Below are 21,018 nucleotides of genomic sequence, written 5' to 3'. Positions count from 1 at the left end.
TCTTTCACTATAAGAAATACAAAATAACAAAACTCAAGGAAGCTATTGTCACTCCTCTGAAATGGAACTTGCATTGAGAAATTTCAGTTGAGTGTTAATAGTAATCAAAGACTGCTTAACTATTGTTTTACTGTGCTGTGTGATTGGTCAAGAAAACTCATTCCATTCTGTCAACCAGTTAAATGTAAATACAAAGCTAACACAAAATTCATTACTAGTTTCTACAGGTTTCTCACACGTCAGGCCATTTCACCTTCGGTTAACCCTTTAACTCCCAAGATGGGATTGTTGATTCTCCCCCCCCCCCTAGCTTTTAAACATTTTCTTGTAAATTAGTTATGAGAATTTGGTGTTAGATCAGGTTAACAACTTCTACCTAATAAGTTTGGGTATTCTCGTGGCCTGTTTGCTGGATAATGTATGAATATAATAGGAAGAAGTTTCATATCAATCACTTGTATGGGTTAAAACAAGTACAACATTCTATTTTAATACCTTCATTATCAAAATGATGGCAGTAGCAACACATACTTTCATGGCTAGATCAGCTCAGAGAAAATGAAATCAATTTTCTGGCAAGTTTGCCTGAAGAAACACTTTTATTCAATACTCACTTGACAGCTGCATCATCTCTTAGAGCCACACTTATCTGTTTCAATTTCACCTCAACTTTATTTTCCACATACTGCAAAATAATCCAGGTAAAAACCAAAAATACTGTTAGATAATAATACAATAAGGATGCCCCAAGTACTTAAAGTTATAGGGGCAATAAAGTAAAATAAAGTTAAAGACTGAGACAATAAGCATTAAAATTAGCTGAAACATTGTGTCACTTTGAACAATTTTTTTAAGAGAAGAAAAACACTACTGTTTGCACTGGCTCCAAATTCTTGACAAGAATCCCCTCCCCAATTCAATGTTGCCTGTTGTACAGGGCTACACGTAGCTAAAAGATACCGTAAGCCAAATAAGACATTGTTTTGGGGGAAGGGGGCAACTAGGTTAACAAAGACAAGACAAAAGAAATAATAATGAAATAGTGGGGGATTGAAAATGTCATGTGTCAATAACTTTGTGGCTACAAATTTAAGAGATCCTTGCAGCTAAGAACACTACTGAACTAGTAGTTGAAGATAGGACCTGAAAAAAATTCAGGCCCTTACAGGATTTGAACCCATGACCTCTGCTCAATCATTTTTCATCACTTAGATGGTTTATTTGGACCCAAAATTTTACCAGCTCCCAGTTGGCTTGTTAGCTCAGTTGGTAGAATGCTGCACAGGTATCACAGAGGTCATGGATTCAAATCCCCTACAGGCCGGAATTTTTTTCAGGTCCTATTTTCAACTACTATCTGCAAGGATCTCTTAAATTCATTTCTTCACCACAATGCAAATATATGAACTTTGTGGCTGGTTGGTGCTACTGTAGATTTTTGGGCCAAACAAACAGTAGAGACAACACAGTTGGTTATTTTTTTTTTCTTCAAAGGCAAATATAAGTCAAAACATATCAGTCAAATTGCTGCCTTTTTCATGAGATTGTAAGAAATTTAGGTCATAGTGTTTTTTAAAGGGTTCTTTTACTAAGCAAGTACCTCCTTGGGGAATGCTGTAATGGTTTCTCCTTCACTGTAACCAATGGCACTGTACAACTTCTCCAGTTCCTCTTTTTTCTGATCTTCAGTTAAAATTTCTGTTTAGATAACGGTGAAGATATTTTCATTTAAATTGTTAATCCTTGTAGGCATGAGATTCAGCACTCTATGGTACTTAAACAATGATCTTAAGATAAAAGCCTTACCTGATTTATCCTCCTCCTTCTTGCTTTTTTTACTGGAGCCCCAGAACCCAGAAAACCAACTGCCACTTTTCTTCTCTTCCACTTTCTTCTTCTTTTTCCTTAATGCTGCAGCTCCCTTGATGCAAAACTTAAAGTGAACTCCTATATTTTTGCAAAGATGCTGCTGCCTAATGAAAAGGCCAAGTAGCTCTTATTGACCACTGTTTCCAGGTCAAGTTGGAATTTGGAACATTGTTTTTTGTCTAGAGAGGAAAACTGGAGGTCCTGGAGAAAAACCCTTGGAGTAATGACAAAAAAACCAATACAAACTAAACCCTAAGACAGCGGTTTGAGGCAAGCACTCTAACCACTGCCCAATCCTGGCTTACTCTTACCATGTCTCTGCCAACCTAAGAGTATACATGTGTAGTGGCAAACTATCAAGGAGAAGGGGGAGGGGGACATGGGGGAGGGAGGGGGAACCCTGCAAAGGATTAGCATCCCATTTGATGGGAAAAGAAATATGCCATGTTGCTTCATGCTTCATAAAGGAAAACCAACTGAACATACAGTCAAGCTCCCCAGATGAGAGCCTTTTACTTGCATGCTGCAGACTTAACAAAAAGGCCAGCAACTTAAAATGTTACAGAAATGATAAAACAAGACAACAATTGCTGTTATCAACACGAACCTCATAAGCAGCCTGGCGTCTACAAATGGTGATATTCAACACATCCAACTTGCTCTCAAGTACCTGAAGATTGATGATTTTATAACAGAGTAAACATGCAATAATAAAATCCCAAGGTGGAAAGTTGCCATCTATGCCAGGTAAATATTGACCTACCTCTAGGTGTTTTGAAAATGATTCAGAAGCTTTGTCTTCCAGTAACTTTTTCTTGTACAAAATTTTGTATTCCCTGCAGAGACTCCTGAAGAAAGAAGGAAAGGCATGAAATCAAGTTTCCATTAGGAGAATCATAGACTATTTCTAGTCAGAACTCATTCGACAATGATACCTGTGTTCCTTCATGTGTGTCCAGGACCAGTTTCTTAATCTCCTCCGAACATCTTCCTCAAGAATGCTTGTAATTGCATAATTCCACCTGTTTCCAAGAGGCAACATAGACAATGTACCCAAAGTAAATGTAGAATGCATAACATCATTACAATTACATATAATTATGCACAAAAATTATACTGTAACAAGAGATGTAAAGCTTGGAAAAGCTTCCAGCTTAAACTCAAATTCAATAACATGGAGGTACTACTCAGCTCTTTTATTTTGACCAAAAGGAGTAAAAATGTAATGCTAACTCAAGACCTTCACAGCATAAAGGATGGCATCAAATTCCTCCACCCAAGTTTGTAGACAAGTCAAGGCTTTCAATATTTCAGGTAATAACAGAAATAACAGATGTGAGGTGAAATTACCACTGTGCAGCATGTCCATGTAGAGGGACATTTGGTTTGTACTTTCTAAACACAGAATTTGTGGTCATTCTGTCGAAGGATTCCAGCAACTCAATCATATCATGGTACTGCTGTCTCATCAAAACTAGAGATATCTCTTCCAAGACCAAGCTTAAGAAAATCTGCATGGTACAAAAATAATGTGTAAGCATAAATGAAAAGATTAAATTCTACTTGAGGCTGAATGTAATTTAAGCAAGGTAAAACCAAGCCATTGTAGTAGTTTTAAGGTTGTGATGAACAGGATACTGAGAGATTTGCAGAGTGCATTGATATAAACATTCACTCAACTTACTTTGCCACTTTGTTTACTTTTGTCCTAACCTCTCACATTTTGCTTAAAGATAATCATAATTGGTAGTTGTTGTACTGACAGGTGTGTGGGAGCAGGCTGAGTCTCAGTTGCCATGGCGGCCCCTTTTTAGCAACTGAGGAGACTGCTGTCATCATTTGTCAGTAGTTTTATGGAAAAAAACCCTCTAAACCTATTGACCAAGTATTTTAACTAATCATGCACCCCCTATGCAACTGATCAATCAATCAATCAATCGATTGATTGGTTGACTTTCAAAAACAATCACATGGCCTGCAAGACAAGATTTTGATGTATGGCTGTATTTAAAAAATAATCTCTCAACTGACCAGTACCCCATTCAATTGCCAGCCCACTGATCGATCAATCAACTGGTTGCTTGATTGATTTTCAAGAACTATCTCCTAATCCCAAAGAGCAATATTTTGGCTCTTCTAAGGCTAAAATGAACATGACTAATTTTCCCCATTTCTGCTCCCTTTCAACCATTGGCCACACAACAGTGTCATGTCATACACAATAACCTTATGGCTTTCTTTATTGCAAAGCAATCAGCATGAGTCCAACAACATACCTTTGGGATACTCAAATCAGAACCTGGCTTGATATTCATCTTCACTTGGGTGGTGGCTGAGATTGGCTGCAAGACTTAACAACAAGAAAATAGTGAATAATTGTAATTTCCTTGGTTGTTATTGTTGATCATGCATCAGATCACTCAGCTGATAGTACTACTAAAAACAGTAGTACTACTCTAGTTTAGTACTACTACTTTGGTTACTACTTGTTTTTTACATTGAGTTGTTCCAGAATTATGCCACTGTACAACATCAAAAACTTCTGAGTGAATAAAGGTTAGTGAAAACATATCAGCACAAGCTGTGATGATGCAAACAAATCCCTAGGAATTGAGACATAGTACACAAAATATACTCACTGTATTTAAAATCAGGAGGAGAGAAATGCTGTTTCATTCTGATTGCTATCCCACCCTTGGCTTGATTCTGTAAAAAACAGAAAAATTGTCATCACAATTTCATTTACTATTAATAATAATACCAACGGCATTTTCAAATTGTCTTTAAAACTATCATAAAATACAAAGCTGTAAGTTGAGATCTAAACTAAATTGTGTTAATGTCACATGAAGTTGTCTAGAAAAAGTGCTCAATTTAAAAAGGGGGGAAATTTATTAAGCAACTTAACCAGGAAAGAGACATTGTTGAGACAATAGGGATTTAAATGTCAATAGAGTTTACACATCTACATGTATACAAATTTATATAATTTTCATTAATAAAAAGGAACCTCGCCAGCCCTGGTGTTCTTTATATAGAGTAACTATGTGTAAAACTGTGTCAGCTCCCATCATGATAAAGTAAGGATTTATTGTTATAGTAAATAAATTGAGGATTGTATTGAGAATAAGAGGCAAGAATACTAGTATTGTGGAAGGACGCAGGGACTCCTTGTGTCAAGGTTTAGTAATAAAGCTTTGCTTTGACACAATAAACAACCACAATTCCTTTATGCAGCTATTTAGGGAGATTTGATAATCAAATCTTGGAGACTAAAAGGGTTTGACCATTATTTCTCATAATTATGAAAATAACTTAATAAAAAAAACCTTGGTCATCAGTATTATCACAAGGTTATTTGCAATGAAGTCCACTCCACCAGAGCTAATGCAAAACACCACACACCACCCACTTTGGAATGAAACCAAAGTCCTTGGATTTTACATGCAAATCACACAACAACATTAACATGGACCATGGTATACATGTAGAAAAAATTAAAGATTGAAGTATGGATGTCCATGATCAAGAATCATTGCTCAGAGTTGCCCTCATCACCTAAGAAAGAATAGTAGGGTGAAGCTGAAAACTTGAAATCCATATAAGAAGTAACTGCATCAAAATCATACCAACAATGACACTTTTTTATTTCAAACAGTGATACTTTATGATCAAGAAATCAAGTAATTACCACCCAGTCCTCTTGCGTTGGCAGTTTTCCAATATGATCTTTTGTATTCCAGTAAATGGCGAGACTGTCAAGTTTGACAAGCTAACAAACAAGGCAAAAAAATAAGAAAAAGTGTTGTTGTGAGTTGCAGTAATTATGAGATGGCAAATATAGAAAAGAGAAGGATGGTTGTGAGGGATGGGAAATAAGGAGGAAAGGTAAAAATAAGTGTGCTGTCACAGGTGAACCCCAAGAGGTCCATGAGATGTATAAAATTCCACACTGGTTGATTGTACCACACTTGCATCTGTTGCGGTAAATATTTCCTTATATTTCATCATTTTTGGCACCATTTACAGACAATGTATCCTCAAGTTCCACCTCCCAACTACTTATTTTGCTATGCAACCACTACTCAACCCTTACATAATTAACATTGTTCCAGATATATTTTCAGACCTATCTGTATCTCACCTTGTGTACAATTTTCACACTTGTACCCACAATTGAGGGTTTCCAATTTTCATCTGTGGACTAAAACAGACAGTGATCATCACTAGATAAGCCTTAACACTATTTGACAGAACCTACCTGCACAAAAGAGCTGTACAGAGGATCAATTTTTTCAAAATATTCATTATCAAATGTATTAAAGATGGGTATAAACTCATCAGCAATATATTCATTGGCTGGGACAAAAGATAGTGGCAGAAGCTAATGAAGATAACAAAATTTGAAAAAAGCATCCAATAGCAGTGCCATCACATCAGGGGAGAGAAGGGTCTAAAAATTTTCAAAGCAACATCATTTTGCAAACCCTTGTTTGCAAGATGAAAAATACTCTTTGATCAAGTACAATCTCCCTGAACCTTCCATAGTTGCACCTGTATTAAGTAGTCACCAGTCAAATGGCTGGGTGACCTCTTAAAACAGGTTTACCACTTAATCCACAGGTTCCTCAACAAGCTGTTGGGACTTAGCAAAGGGTGACCCCAACCCCTTAATAGGGGTGACCACTTAATAGAGTTGAAAATTACAGTGATCCACAGGGAAAAATTTCTAACTCTGACAACTGACTGCTAAATACTCAGTGACCACCTCGCATAGTGCCACTAAATACATGTTCCACTGTATACAACTATCATTACATACACTCCTATAACCCCCCTCTCTCTTGTATGCATCCCCGGAACCTTTGACCTTTAAAGTGACTAGCATCTAATTTCTCCTTACAATATCACCCCTGTATCACACATTGTGGTCATGATAATAGAGGAAATGACAAACAACAAGAGATGCTCTTGATTGTTACACAAATTCTCTTTTTCAGCACCTTAGGATGCGTGTAGAGAACAGTATGGAGAATATATACCCTGATGTCCAAGTGTAAAGGGTTAATGTCCCCTCCTTCCATATTGAACATCAAGTCTCAGTTACTCATACCTTCTAATAGGTCCCACACCCTTTCTCAATACTGAACAAAATTATATTTTTTAAATCCAGACAGGAGTTGAAAGAAAATTAATGGCTGGCATTGTGGCCACCATTCAACAGGGTTGGTTTTTTTTTCAATAAGCCTCCTCTTCAATAAACCCCCACCTCTTAGAAGCTTCTGGTCTGGAAACTGCTTAAATCAATAGCCTTCCTCCATTATTAAGAGACATATTAGAGGATTTAGGGTACTGCTCTCACCTCAGCTGACAAATTCTCTAATGTCACTCCAATTGAGAATGGTGCAGCAGGGTTAGTAACCTGACACAAACAAGAACAATGAACATGGACATTATAATTAACACCAAAGAGTGACTGCTGTGTACATCAAGAATTAACCCTTTAATTACAGGTGACCAGCTTCTAATTTCTCCTTACAATGACCTTAATGTTTGAATCAAACATTAAGGTCATGAGAATCAAGGAAATAATCACCAACTTATAAAGCTTTTGATTTTTTTCACAAATTCTCTAAGTCAGTGCTTCAGGACATGTATAGAGAACAGTATGGAGAATATGCATACTGATGTTAGGGTGCAGAGGGTTAATTATTATCCTGAGAAAAACATGGGATATGTTCAACAATACATCTTTCTGTGTCATGCCCACTCTATCACCAAGTGCTAAACTTGCAATTTCAACCATATGCAAGACCTCTAAGGAAAAATTTGCCATGTTTCAGGGTGTCAAAAGGTCATGCCTCAAGTTATGATTAGAGAAATTCAATCCAATTCCATTCATTTTGTCTGCTTCTGTTAGATGTAAATTAAAAGTGACACAGGGTGAAGTGAAATTGCAACTTTAATTGAAAAACTGTGCCAAAACTTCCACTGAAGCATAAGAATCAAATTGATGTCTACCTGAATGTACAAGTACTTACAGAGTCTTCATATCGTATGTGAATATTGCAAACTGAGACCTGGAGAGGTAAGAAAAATTAACCATCTTTAAGTTGAAAAGACATTGAAATGACAATCATTCTGAATATACCTTTTTTCTTTTTCTTTTTCACTTAAATAGAATTTGGTTTTCTGCCAGTGTTGAGTCAAGCAGGCTACTGGAATTGACTGATACATGTGGATTTCTTATCAAACTCACCTGAAGGTTTTTGACAATCTGCATGGCTAACTTCTCCACAAAACTGTCTGACTTTTCATCTTTTTGCTGCCCTACATGGTAATCAATGAGAAAATCATTATTCACATCAATTACAGATTAATTCCATTACTGACTAGTAGTTGTTGACAGAGACAGTCAATCAAAGCTGTCTGCAGTAATTTGTGTAACAATGTCAATATCCAACACTATGCAGGGCTCTTAGCCAAGGTTTCTTTTAAAGTCACCTTCTGGCAACCTAAAATCATAAAAAACTAAACCTCTGACCATGTGCCTTGTGGTTGGAGTAAATGGTATAGCTAGCATTCCTGTAAATGAACAAGTAGGCAATTTTTTTTAGAGACCCTAACCACTAAAAACAGATAGATTATTAGGGTATACCATTCTGCTTTTTCTTTTCCTCTTCAATCTGCCGAGCAAGCTCCACTGCTTCCAGCTGTCTTTGCTTTCTCTCCTGATTGGCTTTTTCCTCTTTTTCAGCATTGTACTTAATATCTGCAGGAGCAACAAACACATTATCATTAATGGTTGCAGGTGCAACAACTACTATCATAATGTCAATTCCCTGGGCATAACTCTTGTCCAGAGAGGTAGATACAGGCACATTACAAGAGAGTCCATCACACACAGATATTTCCTAGACATAGACAACAGCCAAAAGTTAATAGATTGTTTCCATGGCACTTGTTGCCCAATTGATGACAATATTCAGCATTTCATCGCTAAAATTTGACTTATCCCTTAAGACTGCCACATACCAAAAAGGCTGGTGTACCATACTATCTACTTACAGATTTAGTGACACTCAAAAAAGTGACAAAATAACTTGAGGAAAATTATCGTTAATAATGATTATGACAGTGATAGTGATAACAGTAGTCCATATGATCAAGATTAAGTTAATAACAATGATGATGAAGGTAATGATGATGATAATGACAAAGATAAATACATAGACAAATACAAAGACAAGGACAATGGAAGGGTAACGGCAAACTGTATAAGGAAAAGACAAAGGCGTGTAGAAAAAAGCAAAGGCATTGGCAAAGGCAATGGCAATGATAAGGCAAAGGCAAAGACAAAAGCAAAGGCACTGGCAAAGGTAATGGTAATGGCAATGGTGATGATCATGATTATGAACATGAACATGACCATGAACATTACTATGATATTAATATGATTAGCACCCTGGGACTACCACTAAAATACAAAACAAATTTAGGGTATTTCTTCAATAAAAACAGTTCTCACCAGTATTTGGTCTGACAAGTAAGTAAAGTCCATCTACCTGTGCAACAACAGGTTCTGAGTACAGATTTTTCCAGGGTATCTTCAGCACCAGTTTGCCTGAGTAAAAACAACAAGTACACAACACACACCCACATAAATTAAATGTTAACAAATCTGAAATCCACTCACCCAAATGGTATTAACTCTTTAACCCCTGACTAGCATCTAATTTCTCATTAAGGTATTGCTACTGAATCAAACATTAACCAATGAGAATAACAGAAATAATCACATTTTGAAAAGCTGTTGGTTTCTTACTAAATTCTTTTTGTCACTGCCAGAGGAAATGTACAAAGAGCAGTTAGGAGAATATGCATACTGATGTTAGGGTGTAAAAGCAGTTAATTAACTGTTAAAGGATGACTGCTTCTTTTCATTTTCCTACCTAAATGTCCACGTAGAACTTTGACAGGCAAATCTAGGTCATCCTGATAACAAAAGAAATCCATTGTCAAATAACCCACTAGCCTACATGTAGCCGTACCCTCCCCTGAAACGTCTATGCAAACCTGACATTAATCATGTTCCGAGGTTTTAAGGCAAGTTTGCACGACATTTCAAGAAGAACGACAGAAAGCCATAGATATCACATTTTTCAAAAGTAACAATATCTCTGTTTTGTTACCAACTGGCTATGGAAAATCTTTATTAAATCAAGCAGTCTAGTGATTGATCGCCTCTCCTCTCTATAAGAAAGTGGTCACAATGTTTATTGTGCCACCATTAAAGTTCTCACAGAAGAACAGGTGCACTATCTTAATGTACTAGGGCCAAGAGGATTGTCTGCCTTCAACTTTCGTTTTCTTTGCAAACGGTGCTGCAAAGCTAAATAAAAGCTAGTTGTTCCTTGCAGCAATTCTTTGGACTGAGAAAAGAGTTGCTCTTTCTTCACACTTATAGCATAACTATATTTTATAGAAATCTGTGAAATCCTAGAGATTCTGCAGCAAATGATCCAACTCTTTTCCACAACTGTGGCACTGTTTACAAATGCAAACAGAAACCATGTGGACATTGAAATCTAGTTTTGTAAGCATGACGCTAATCAAACATAGGCCTCTCCCTACTCCATACCAAGAATCACTCATAATCTAACAGTCTTTAAATATGCATGAAATTTTAAAAATGTGAAAAAATTAAAGTTAAGGTTAATTCCACCAAAAATAAAATTTACAATAATAGTTTTGATAAAGATGAAAACATTAAAATTATATCTAAAAGTTATAAAAATTTCCAGGAGAAAAGGTTAGATCTTAAGTTTGTTTCTGAGGTTTTCATGTTCCAGTGGTACTCCACTCTAAAATTTCGGAGCAGAACAGGTGAAAGAATGGTCACCAGGAGAGGTATTAAGATTAATTTGAATTTGTCATGAAATTAATAAACCTATATTACCAAAATTGTTGAACCAAAGCACTTCTGACAAAAAAACTTAAAAAAGTAGAACCAGTTTAAATCATAACTGAGATAATTCATAGAGTTGAGTCAATGACTCCCACTTTGAAATATGAGAACAAATTCAAGTTTGAATTGTAAAATAAATTTGTCCTAAAATTATGATAATTTTATGAAAAATTAATAGGCTCGAAATGTGAAATTTCACTGGAAGGAAGCTTTAATAGTGCCATAAAATAAATCTTATTTACTAATTTTCCTCAACGAAAGAGGAAAATAAAAATATAGAATAATAATTATGCAAAATGTTTCGTCAACGAAACAAATATGTGAACTTATGAATCCGCTACATTTCGGCTCCACTTTAAATTTAATGTTGTGTGATTTTCCATAAGTGCAATCGCGGTTGCTTTCGACGATCGCAAAAAACCAAGATAACAAGTACACAGGTTATCTTTATGCAAACTAACACGTCTGAATAAGCAGACAAACCTAAACAGGTCTCGATAATATTTTATCAAAACTGCAACTCACATGAATTTTCTAGAAAAAAATCCGGACAATCGTCGTTCGCTAGAAATATAAAAAATGGTGCCACTGTGCAGTTCGGAGACAATACAAATATCCACAAACTTCTAATTACTCAGTCGTGGTTAACATATAAAATAACTATACAGGTAACGTACGATTTCACCCAAAATGGCAGAGCTTTGGTGCAATTTTAGGCAAAACCGGATATGCTGTAGGCACACGACGTAATCGAAACATAAAGTACAACTTTAACTTACTAAGGCGCTTTCCTTAAGAATCAAATTTTCCAGTTGGGCATCTCCTGCAAACGTAAACAAGTCGTTGTTTTCAGTAAATGTGGTTGTCGAAGGTTTGGAAAAAAATCAAAGTGCAAAGAACTTGCAAAGCAATCAAAATCCAGCTACAAGTAGCTCTGATGCCCTTGCGACCCACCTCCCCAGATCCCAAGCCTCAACTGGGAAGTATCGAGATTCTCCAAGTACTGGCCGGCGAACTTGTTCAAAAGATCGACAACATACGACTCAAACACCATGATTCTTATATGAGCTAATTCATTTTCGGCACGAAACAGGGACTAATCATGAATTAATTTGGTATCACACGGTCAAAGCCATCGCTTTCGTTTAAAAACACAAGTTACCGTTCGACACGAGTCATGCCACTCGAACCTGAGCCCGCGGCAAGTATGACGTCACCATACGCGCCTCATTTGAATTTGCACCTCTTTTGGCCGACTTGTAGAGCTGTCTGTTAGCTTGATAGCTGTAGTTCGGTTTTGTAATTTTTCAATACCGGTCTTTATACGAATCAATACTGTAGCACTCCTTCGATTGTTTCCTTGAGAGTAGTATTTAAAAAGTCCAATCTTTCTTTTAAACTGGTCGAGATATTCTTACACATTAAAGGTTACCTTAGTAACACTACAGGCGCACAAAAATACTCTTACCTAGAGCTTTAAAAGCTTCTAACCTGAAAAAGAATATGCAGTGACCTGTTTTTTTTCAATGTATGCATTGAATTTAATATAACAAGATAAATCTTTCCGCAAAGTTAGGAAAAGCTGTTTGGAGCAATCTTGATTCAGGGGTGTGGAGTTCCTTCTTTGAATTCTAATTCCTCCGCCGATCAGAGACGAAATTAAAATCGTCAGGGACAAAATATTCATGTAATATACAGACTAACAGGGTAATTAAGTATTATCAACTGAGTTGATAACATAAATAGGCCACCGTAAATAGTTTATAAGCTGTTTTTTCGCCGGAGCGAATAGAGGAATTGTGGATTGTGTGTGTGTGTGTGCGTGCGCGTGTGTGTGTGTGTGTGTGCGTGCGCGTGTGTGTGTGTGCGTGTGTGTGCGTGTGTGTGTGTGTGTGTGTGTGTATGTGTGTGTGTTTATATGCAGAGAATAGAGGTACGCTATTGGTGTAAATATGGTAACGGGAAAAACGAGAATAAACTGGTTGAATGAAAAGCGCTCGTTGATGCCGTGGGGATTAAGAGTACCGATTTGAAAGATAAGTTCTTGTTTTATAGAGTTTTGCGGCTTTCCGAACTGCTTAGATGTAGGGAAAGGCCGCAAACTGCCATATGCTTCTTAGAATGATTGGGGCGATTTAAGTGTCTAACGACTGGTTTGGATGCTTCGTTGTCATTTCTTTCTAATTTGCGAAGATTTTCTCGGAATCGGTCACTTAGACGTCTTCCTGTTTCACCAATGTACAACTTTTTTCTTTTTAGTGATCAGTGATCTTGATGGATTTCTAGGGTCCCGACATTTTCTCTACGTTATGAATGAAAGGACAAGTAGTTTTGCATCGTGAGCGAGCGCATTTGAAAGTTCCAGATTGGTGTTTGGTTTGAAATGAACTGAAATGAACCAAAGAGTTGCCGATGTTTTTGTCGCGTTTAAGTGAAACAAGTGGAGGATGCGAAAAGATAGTACCAGTCTCTGAATCATTTTGTGGTAATTTAAAGTTTTTAAGAATGATAGATTTAACTGCGTGGCTGTGAGTGTGAAATGTGAGAGTGAATGGAATGAACGACAGATATAGGATAGCCACGTTTATCGAAAAACTGGCACTGAGATTCTACGGAAAAACCAGAGTCGTCACCACACAAACGACGAAGTCTGAGAAACTGTGAAAAAGCTTAAGGTATGGAATTCCTGACGTGTGATAGACGGGATGGTGAATACAAAAAGTAATTATGCGAGAGACGGTAGGTTTGTAGAGACTAGGCATGTACCCAGACCTTCCTAAGGCCTACAGTTCAGTTACAATTAGACGATAGGATCTGGGTACGAGGTTATGTACGAACTTCTTTCTAACTTTCTTCCCTCTGGGAATATTCCAATTGGTTCCGAAAGTCATTTCGGAGAAATATAGGTAATCAGAAAAGTAAATAAAAGTTGAGACAAATATATCAAGAGGGAGAGTCTCAAATGGGTTTAACAGTCAGCCGTCGAAGGCCTTAAAATTTAACCGTCAGTCTTCAAAAAGCAACTCATTATTAATTGTCAAACAGTTTAAAAAATCTCTCTATTAAGCCCCTTGCGAACGACAGTGTTAGATCTGGAATCTGGATTTCCAAAGTGATCAGTTTATCATCGTTTTCACTAATTTTCGCCGAGTAAAACAGGCAGTGTGACACAATATTCCTACCGTTCGACAATATCACAACTGAGATCACCCCTAGATCCCGTCGAGTGTCTTGAAGGTTGTGGATAGTTTTTACTGTAAAGCTCTCGTAAATTTGGGAATTTGCGCCAGCATATTAATAATTCCCTCAAGATCAACGACGTTTATATCTTTGGTCTAAATATAAAATGCTGAAAGTAAGCGAAAGACCAACGTTGCAATCGAACGATTGAGGATCCTAACAATGCGCGAGATACTTACGTTTAAATAAATTTAAACATTTAAATAAAAGAGAATCCTAACGGAGCGCGAGATACTAACGCAACAATCAAATAAAATAGAAGCCTAAAAGTGCAAGAGATCACGGTTAGAGTGACAATAAAATGTAAGACAATCCAAAAAATGCGCGAGATACTGACATAATTTTCGAACTAAGGGGTATCCCAAAGTGTTTGAGATACTAACATAACAGCCAAAGGAAAGAGTATCCCAAGGATATGCGAGATAATAACGTAACAATCCAATAAAAAAGAATCACAAACGTCTGCGAGATATTAACGTAACAAACCTATGAAAGAGAATCCTAAAGGTGTGCTAGATACTAACGCAACAATCAAACGGAAGAAAATCCTAAAATGCTCGATATACTAACGTAACTTACGAATGAAAGATTATCATAAACTGCGCGTGGTACTAACTAACAATCTCATGTAGGACAATCCTAAAAGTGCGCACGATACTAACGTGACAAACCAATGAATGAGAATCCTAAAGGTGCGCGAGATACTAACGTAACAATCCAATAAAAGAGAATCCCAAAAGTGCGCGAGAAACTAACGGAACAATCGAATGTAAGTCGATTCTAAAATGCACGAGATATTAACGTAACTTTCGAATGAAGGAGTACACTAAATGTGCGCGCGAAACTAACATAACAATCCAATGAAAGAGAATCCTGAAAGTGCGAAAGATACTAACGTAACACTCCAAAGAAAAGAATCGTAGAAGTGCGTGAGATGCTAACGTAATAATCCAATGAAAGAGAACCCTAAAAGAGCACGAGATGCATACCTAACCATCGTAAGGAAGAAAATCCTAACAGTGAGCAAGATACTAAGGTAATGATATACATGAAAAACTCCCGTGCTTCTAATTGGCTGAAAACGAGAGCATTTTTATGTCCCTACGATCTCCTATTACAACTCTTTTAGGGCCTGTTTACATGAAGGTGGGGTAAACGTTATCAAGATAAAATAAGAAATTATATGGACAGGCGAGTTACCCCACCTTGGTGGGTTACCTCACCTACCTGGGGTCCCCTACCTCCATATAAACAGGTCCTTAGAGTCTTCTTTCAGTCGCCGGCTCCGGGTAATCGAATTTTTCGCCGCTCGCAATCGAGTCGAAACAATGCAAACTATCTGCACGAGGAGTAGATTATCGTCAGTGTCAATTTAGTCCGTGCTACAAAGGCTTGTCAACTGAAAGAATGTTTCCGTTACTCTCGAAAAAGAAAAAAGAATAAAAATTCAGAAAAGGAAAGTCCCAAAACAAATTGCATGCCTGATCCCAAAGTAAAGACAAATTTTATAAGACTTACTCACCAATAGTCAAAGGTATCAGTCAAAGAAGCTTTTCAGAAGTCTTGCCCTTCTTTCAGAGTTAAAAAAGAATTCTTATCAATGTCGTCCGATAATTACTTCCGCTAATAGAACGGTAATTATTTATCGCCGGGGGAGGGGGTGGAAGGGGGGGAGGGGGCGGAAGAGTTTATTTAAGGGGGATTTCACATGGTATTCCGGAGGAACTGAGGGGGAATCAGCTGTCGCCAACAGAGTATGAAGAGGGACTTTAGAAAATTGAATTCCAATTAACTGCCAATGAGGAGGGGGGTAGGGTGGGGGGGGGGGGACCGTGTTAGAATATTAAAGAGGGGATCGGGTAAATTTTATCATGAACAATTAAAATCCTCCAACTTCCCCGCACCCCTCCCAGGTACCAGACAATGACCGGTCCCTACTACCCGTCCTTTTTCAATCTTGTACGTTACACGATCTGTGACTAAAAAATTGGATACACCCGGAAAGTTTGGAGAGCACGAGGGAAGTGCAAGAGTTGCTCGAGGCGCAGCCGGGACAAAATTTTGCTACTTGAGTGCTCTTCAAGTGCATCCATGACTCGACTTGTGCGCACAGCTAAAAGCATGGACCAATTATTTTTGGCCTCATTTTTGAACCGTAATCAATTTGCCTTACAAACTTCTTTCAATTAACAACTCAAAACAAACTTCAATGACGATTAACCCTTGTAGCTAAAGTTGTTTTTTATAAGTCACGAAATATAAAAAGACAACATGTTATTCCCAAGCAAGAACGAACTTGCAACAAACAAAAAGAAAATGGCTTCTTAGATGAAATACATTGATTAGATCATCTTCTTTAACATCATTAGGTACATGGCATTGGTACACCTGCTGTAAAATTTTAGTTTCTAAAGAAACTATCGAGATACATTGGTGGACATGTGAGGTACACAGCAGACCACTAGGATGGAGTTTATCGATGGAAATAAACTGCCCTAACGAATTTTGTAAAAGCTTAGAGTTCAAGCTCTGTCTGATGAAAGGCTTAAGTTCCATACTTCAGCTTCTCAAAATCCGCTACGGTGGTTCACCTTTAATCTCTAAGTTGATAATCAGCTAAGTAGTACACCTGTCGCTCCAAGCACCCGCCTGTATTGTTTTTCACAGCTGTAGTCCACGCGGGTTTTGATATTATTCTCAGGACAAAACACGTATCCTTTTGTTCAGTTAATTGAACGGTTCTCGAGATAATCTCAATAATGACGCAAAATTTCTTTCATGGAGAATTAGATCTCAGAGAAAGGAAAATTAAAGGAAGTTGAATAAACCAGCTTTGTCACTAATGTGTGTAAACTTTGAACATCAGTCAATTACATTTTGGAAGTTGATTGTTTGAAGGAGAAATGCAATTGAACGAGGGTTAAAACTTCCAAGCAAAGAAAATTGCACCCGTTATCGCTTTGATACGAAAAAGGGTAAACGCAGACGATGCATTCGGCCACCCAAAAAGCCCCGCATAGGAGGCAGTTTGTATCTATCAAAAAAAAGAAATGTATATGTATGACTACCTTTCATGAATTTTTAATTAAGCATCCCCCATTTCTTTTCAGAGTGAATGCTAGGGTCCCATTTTCGGTTGAGGAGGCCGTTGCGTAAATTAAAATAATGACACATTTCTGCAAAGAGGCAGAGATCAGGAATAGAAAAGCAAGTCGACAGATGACGCAGAAAGTATTAAATTTGTTGAAATTTAACCTAAATGAACTTGCAAGTTTTAGTAACCTGCTTGGCCTGGGTGTTCAGTTTGTAAGACGAAGCGAAATAACAAACGGCACAATAGTCGCGGAGGAATGAAAAAACGAGGGAGGTTTGAATCGGGTCGGGTAAAAAACGCAACCCGACCCAAACCTCGCTCTATCGCGCTTCGTTTCACTAACTGAACATCTGGAACAAGCTAGGCTTTTAGGAATTGTGTTATGAGGGAATAAAATACTACGGAAAAGAGTTAAAACTGAAAAGCGTATCAATCACATTATTTTTCTAATAGATCAGTGCATGAGAAGACTAGTATCTGGCCTCTAATTCAGCAAAGAAAAATACTCATCTCAGAACCAAATTCAGACCGCTATCGACTATTTTAATTCCATGATTCATAAAGTAAGTCTAAGGAAGCTCGACTACAACTTCCAATCCATTATAGTCTTATGATTTCATAATATTTCAGAGCTCGTGACAGTGTGAATTGAAATGGACGGTCGGTTGCTGCACTGACCTGTTTTAATTTATTAAGTTCCTCGTGTCTTATGAAGGCAGAAAATCTGACATCCTTAATGATATCTCTCGGAACTGACTAAAAATTGCCAATGAAGGGGAGAGGATCGAATGATTTTGGTTTTGTCGCAACCAAATTTACCTAATCCTTCATAATGCTCTGTAGTATTCCAATAATATCCCCTCAATATAGTCCCCACTTTAAACTCTGTTAGCGACGACCGTTCCCCCCTGAAAACCATGTGATCCCCAAAATCTACCGGCCCCCTCCATTACCCCTGAAAACCATGTGATTCCACCAAAATCCTCCACCCCCTTCCGTCACCCCTGAAAACCATATGATTCCCCCAAAATCCCCCCTCCTCCCCCATCCGTTACCCCTGAAAACCATGTGATCCCCTAAAATCCTCCGCCTCCCTCTCCATTACCCCTGAAAACCACATGACTCCCACAAAATCCTCCGCCTCCACCCTTCGTTGCCGCTGAAAACCGTGTGATTCCTCAAAATCCTCCGCTCCCCTCTCGGTTACCCCTGAAAACAATGCGATCCCCCAAAATCCTCCGCCCCCCTTCATTACCCCTAAAAACCATATGACTCCCACAAAATCTTCCGCCTCCATTCTCTGTTGCCGCTGAAAACCATGTGATCCCCTAAAATCCTCCGTCCCACCCCTCCCCTTGGAGATCTCTCCAAAAGCAGTAGGACGAACTATTTTCCCACTATCCAACTTGACTGAGGAATGAGGTGGTGTTTACGTATTGTTTACATTACAGCACATGTTAGAATTCTGGGTTAACCGTACACGAATTTCCACTCACTCTCTGACCTTCTCTGACCTTCCGTCTCCGAAGCATCAAATATTCCGGTCACTGACGGTAAAACCCTTCTGAAGAGACACAGCAGTTCGACCCAACTTCGTTCCCAGAGTGCTGTTCCTGCCATCTCACAATTGAAGGGAAAAGCGTATTGGCTTTTTCAGGAGCCCATTACTCCTGATTTTTTATAATATTTTCATTCCGCTCCACTAAAAAATTTTAGAGAAAAATAAGAAGACAGAAATTTCTGTGACACTAAGCACTCTTTAAGGAAGATCGCTGCTTGGTGTGCATGTAAAACCATTCCAAAACCCTTTCCCTCTATTAAGCCCTCCTCCTAACGAACCCCCTTCCCTTCCTCCCCAAGGTAAGAAGAGCTTTTGTCATTCGTTTGGGCGAAATAGAATTGTGTTACTATTGTTGATGGAAAGCCTACGCTAATTTCTTTTCAAATATCTTAAGTTTTGAATCCAAGAAATCTGTATTGTATACGGTATGTGTTTAGTATGGGCGAAGATTTAGATCGTAAATAACAATTGCCCGTTTAGCCTTCCGCAAGGTTTTGCTCAGCCCTTTAAAAAGCCCCTTACCCCTAAAAAGCCACCCTCCCGCCTCTCGTTTGTAAGTCTTAGAAAGAAATGAACCTCCACCCCATAACACCGTGCCCGCCCCCCTTAATCAAGGATTAAGGGGGGCGCGCACGGTGGAGGGGATTATTGATGAGATGATCATATCTTGCGTAGGGCTTTCAACAAATCAGAATTAAGTAATTGTCTTCCGGACACACTGTCCTAGAATCCTGCATCTCCGCGCTCGCTGGTTCTGATTGACCATTCACATTTTCGACATTGTTTGTGGTTTTCCAAAGAAGCTTTGTTGGAGGTTTTAACTAATTACGAGCCTTCGTTTTCAAGATTGGTCTTGCCCAGAAATCAACCTAATGGAAAGGAAGGAAATTTTCAAGTCTCGTGACCAATTCATAATGTATCGAAGGGAACTTGAGAAATTTGCGTCAACTTGAAGTACTTCCGAGTCAATACTTGATTCGTTTTGCATAGACACCTTTTGTTTGACATCGTTCGAGCGTTTATTAACTCTGCATCTATTCAAACAATTAAACATAACTTAAGCGGGAGTGCACGGAACGTATTTTGGTGACCAGTATATGTACTCTGCTTCTCTCCTTCGAACAAAAGATCCTCAAACTTTCCTATTTCAAATAGCAGGTTTCGTTATTCGTGTTCTATCGCCCAAAATGTAGAAAAATGCTTCAAATTGTCATAACAAATAAGCAGCATAGTCAATAAACATCTGCCAGGTCACAATTAAGAGAGTCGCGAGTTGTCATTCACAAACAAAATACGACGAAGATTACATTATGACATTAATCGCGCTTATAATAATCCGCGCACCATCAATGATTCCAGTAAGTTTCATGGGCCCTATTTTAAAGTGTTTTCTGCTTCTTCCGTAAGTCTATTTGTGATATACAGCACACTCGCTCTCATTCTATGACGCCCTTTCTAAGAAATTGTTCCGGTTTGTTGCGCACCATTTGCCTCCTCTCATGCGTTAAACGTCATTAATTCACCGCATTAATGAGGGGGTCTTTCCGCACAATAAGAAATCCCTCGACTGTGCGCGTACTAAGACCTAAATTCCACGCGGTCTACCACACAGTGTAAATCCCTGCTGTCCGCGAGTGTTTTGAATAAAAAAGCGACGATTTTCGAACAAGAAGCACTGTCAGTCTGCACGTGCTGCACGGTTTCGACTTCACCTCGCTCTGTGATTGGCTACGGACCAGATGTCCCGCACAAAGGAGCACGAGAAAAGAAGTGTGTGGGAAGGTGCAAAATACATTTTTCCCACGGGTTTTAACGCCACGAGGCCACTCAATCCGTCAATATTTACCAAGTCATTCACCTTCTATTGTGTTTATGTCTCTTCCTTTACATACAGGCCAAAACGTAGGGCTTGACACGAAGATTAATCATGCTCTTGAAAAGTACTCCAATTCAGACTTAGCCGTTTCAACGTTTTTCGCGTCCATAAAAACAATTGGTGCCTACCTCGCAAAGTCGTCTTTAACCGAGTTTCCTTGAAATAAGGGAAACAAGATGAACAAAGGAAATTCCTTCTATTACATTGAGAATTTAAGCGAACTGTTCATACGGGAAATAACCAGTCGATTGTCTGTTAACGTGAATAAAATCGGGCAAACTTCCAACTGCTGCCTAAAGCGTAAACAAAGTTCGCAGTTCTTTTCATAACTCCGCGCAATGAGGTTGTTTGTAAACTCCGACCGATTCATCCCTATCTTAAAAATAGTTCGTAACAATACACCACCTGTA

At 38.2% G+C, this 21,018-nt stretch overlaps 1 protein-coding gene across 1 annotated transcript in view; it reads right to left on the bottom strand.

Moving 5' to 3' along the window:
* The window catches only part of LOC131779380 (intermembrane lipid transfer protein VPS13A), a 61,893-nt gene extending 49,887 nt beyond the window's left edge, over positions 1–12,006 (bottom strand). Inside the window, exons 1-19 of the mRNA XM_059095930.2 lie at positions 11,792–12,006; positions 11,617–11,660; positions 9,822–9,864; positions 9,398–9,493; positions 8,528–8,641; positions 8,129–8,199; positions 7,911–7,949; positions 7,232–7,291; positions 6,014–6,073; positions 5,561–5,641; positions 4,509–4,575; positions 4,146–4,219; positions 3,220–3,380; positions 2,805–2,891; positions 2,633–2,717; positions 2,477–2,539; positions 1,807–1,921; positions 1,601–1,698; positions 615–685 (exon numbers count right to left, since the gene is read on the bottom strand). Coding sequence (XP_058951913.2) covers positions 615–685; positions 1,601–1,698; positions 1,807–1,921; positions 2,477–2,539; positions 2,633–2,717; positions 2,805–2,891; positions 3,220–3,380; positions 4,146–4,219; positions 4,509–4,575; positions 5,561–5,641; positions 6,014–6,073; positions 7,232–7,291; positions 7,911–7,949; positions 8,129–8,199; positions 8,528–8,641; positions 9,398–9,493; positions 9,822–9,864; positions 11,617–11,660; positions 11,792–11,891 — 1,529 coding nt within the window. The 5' untranslated portion in view covers positions 11,892–12,006. The remainder of the gene's footprint in view (positions 1–614; positions 686–1,600; positions 1,699–1,806; positions 1,922–2,476; positions 2,540–2,632; positions 2,718–2,804; positions 2,892–3,219; positions 3,381–4,145; positions 4,220–4,508; positions 4,576–5,560; positions 5,642–6,013; positions 6,074–7,231; positions 7,292–7,910; positions 7,950–8,128; positions 8,200–8,527; positions 8,642–9,397; positions 9,494–9,821; positions 9,865–11,616; positions 11,661–11,791) is intronic.
* Between the last annotated feature and the right edge of the window lie 9,012 nt (positions 12,007–21,018).

The sequence above is a fragment of the Pocillopora verrucosa genome, chromosome 4 (genome assembly GCF_036669915.1).
Source record: "Pocillopora verrucosa isolate sample1 chromosome 4, ASM3666991v2, whole genome shotgun sequence".
Taxonomy (NCBI): Eukaryota; Metazoa; Cnidaria; class Anthozoa; order Scleractinia; family Pocilloporidae; genus Pocillopora; species Pocillopora verrucosa.
The sequence above is the reverse complement of the archived record's forward strand: the minus strand, read 5'-3'. Positions and strand labels throughout refer to the sequence as shown.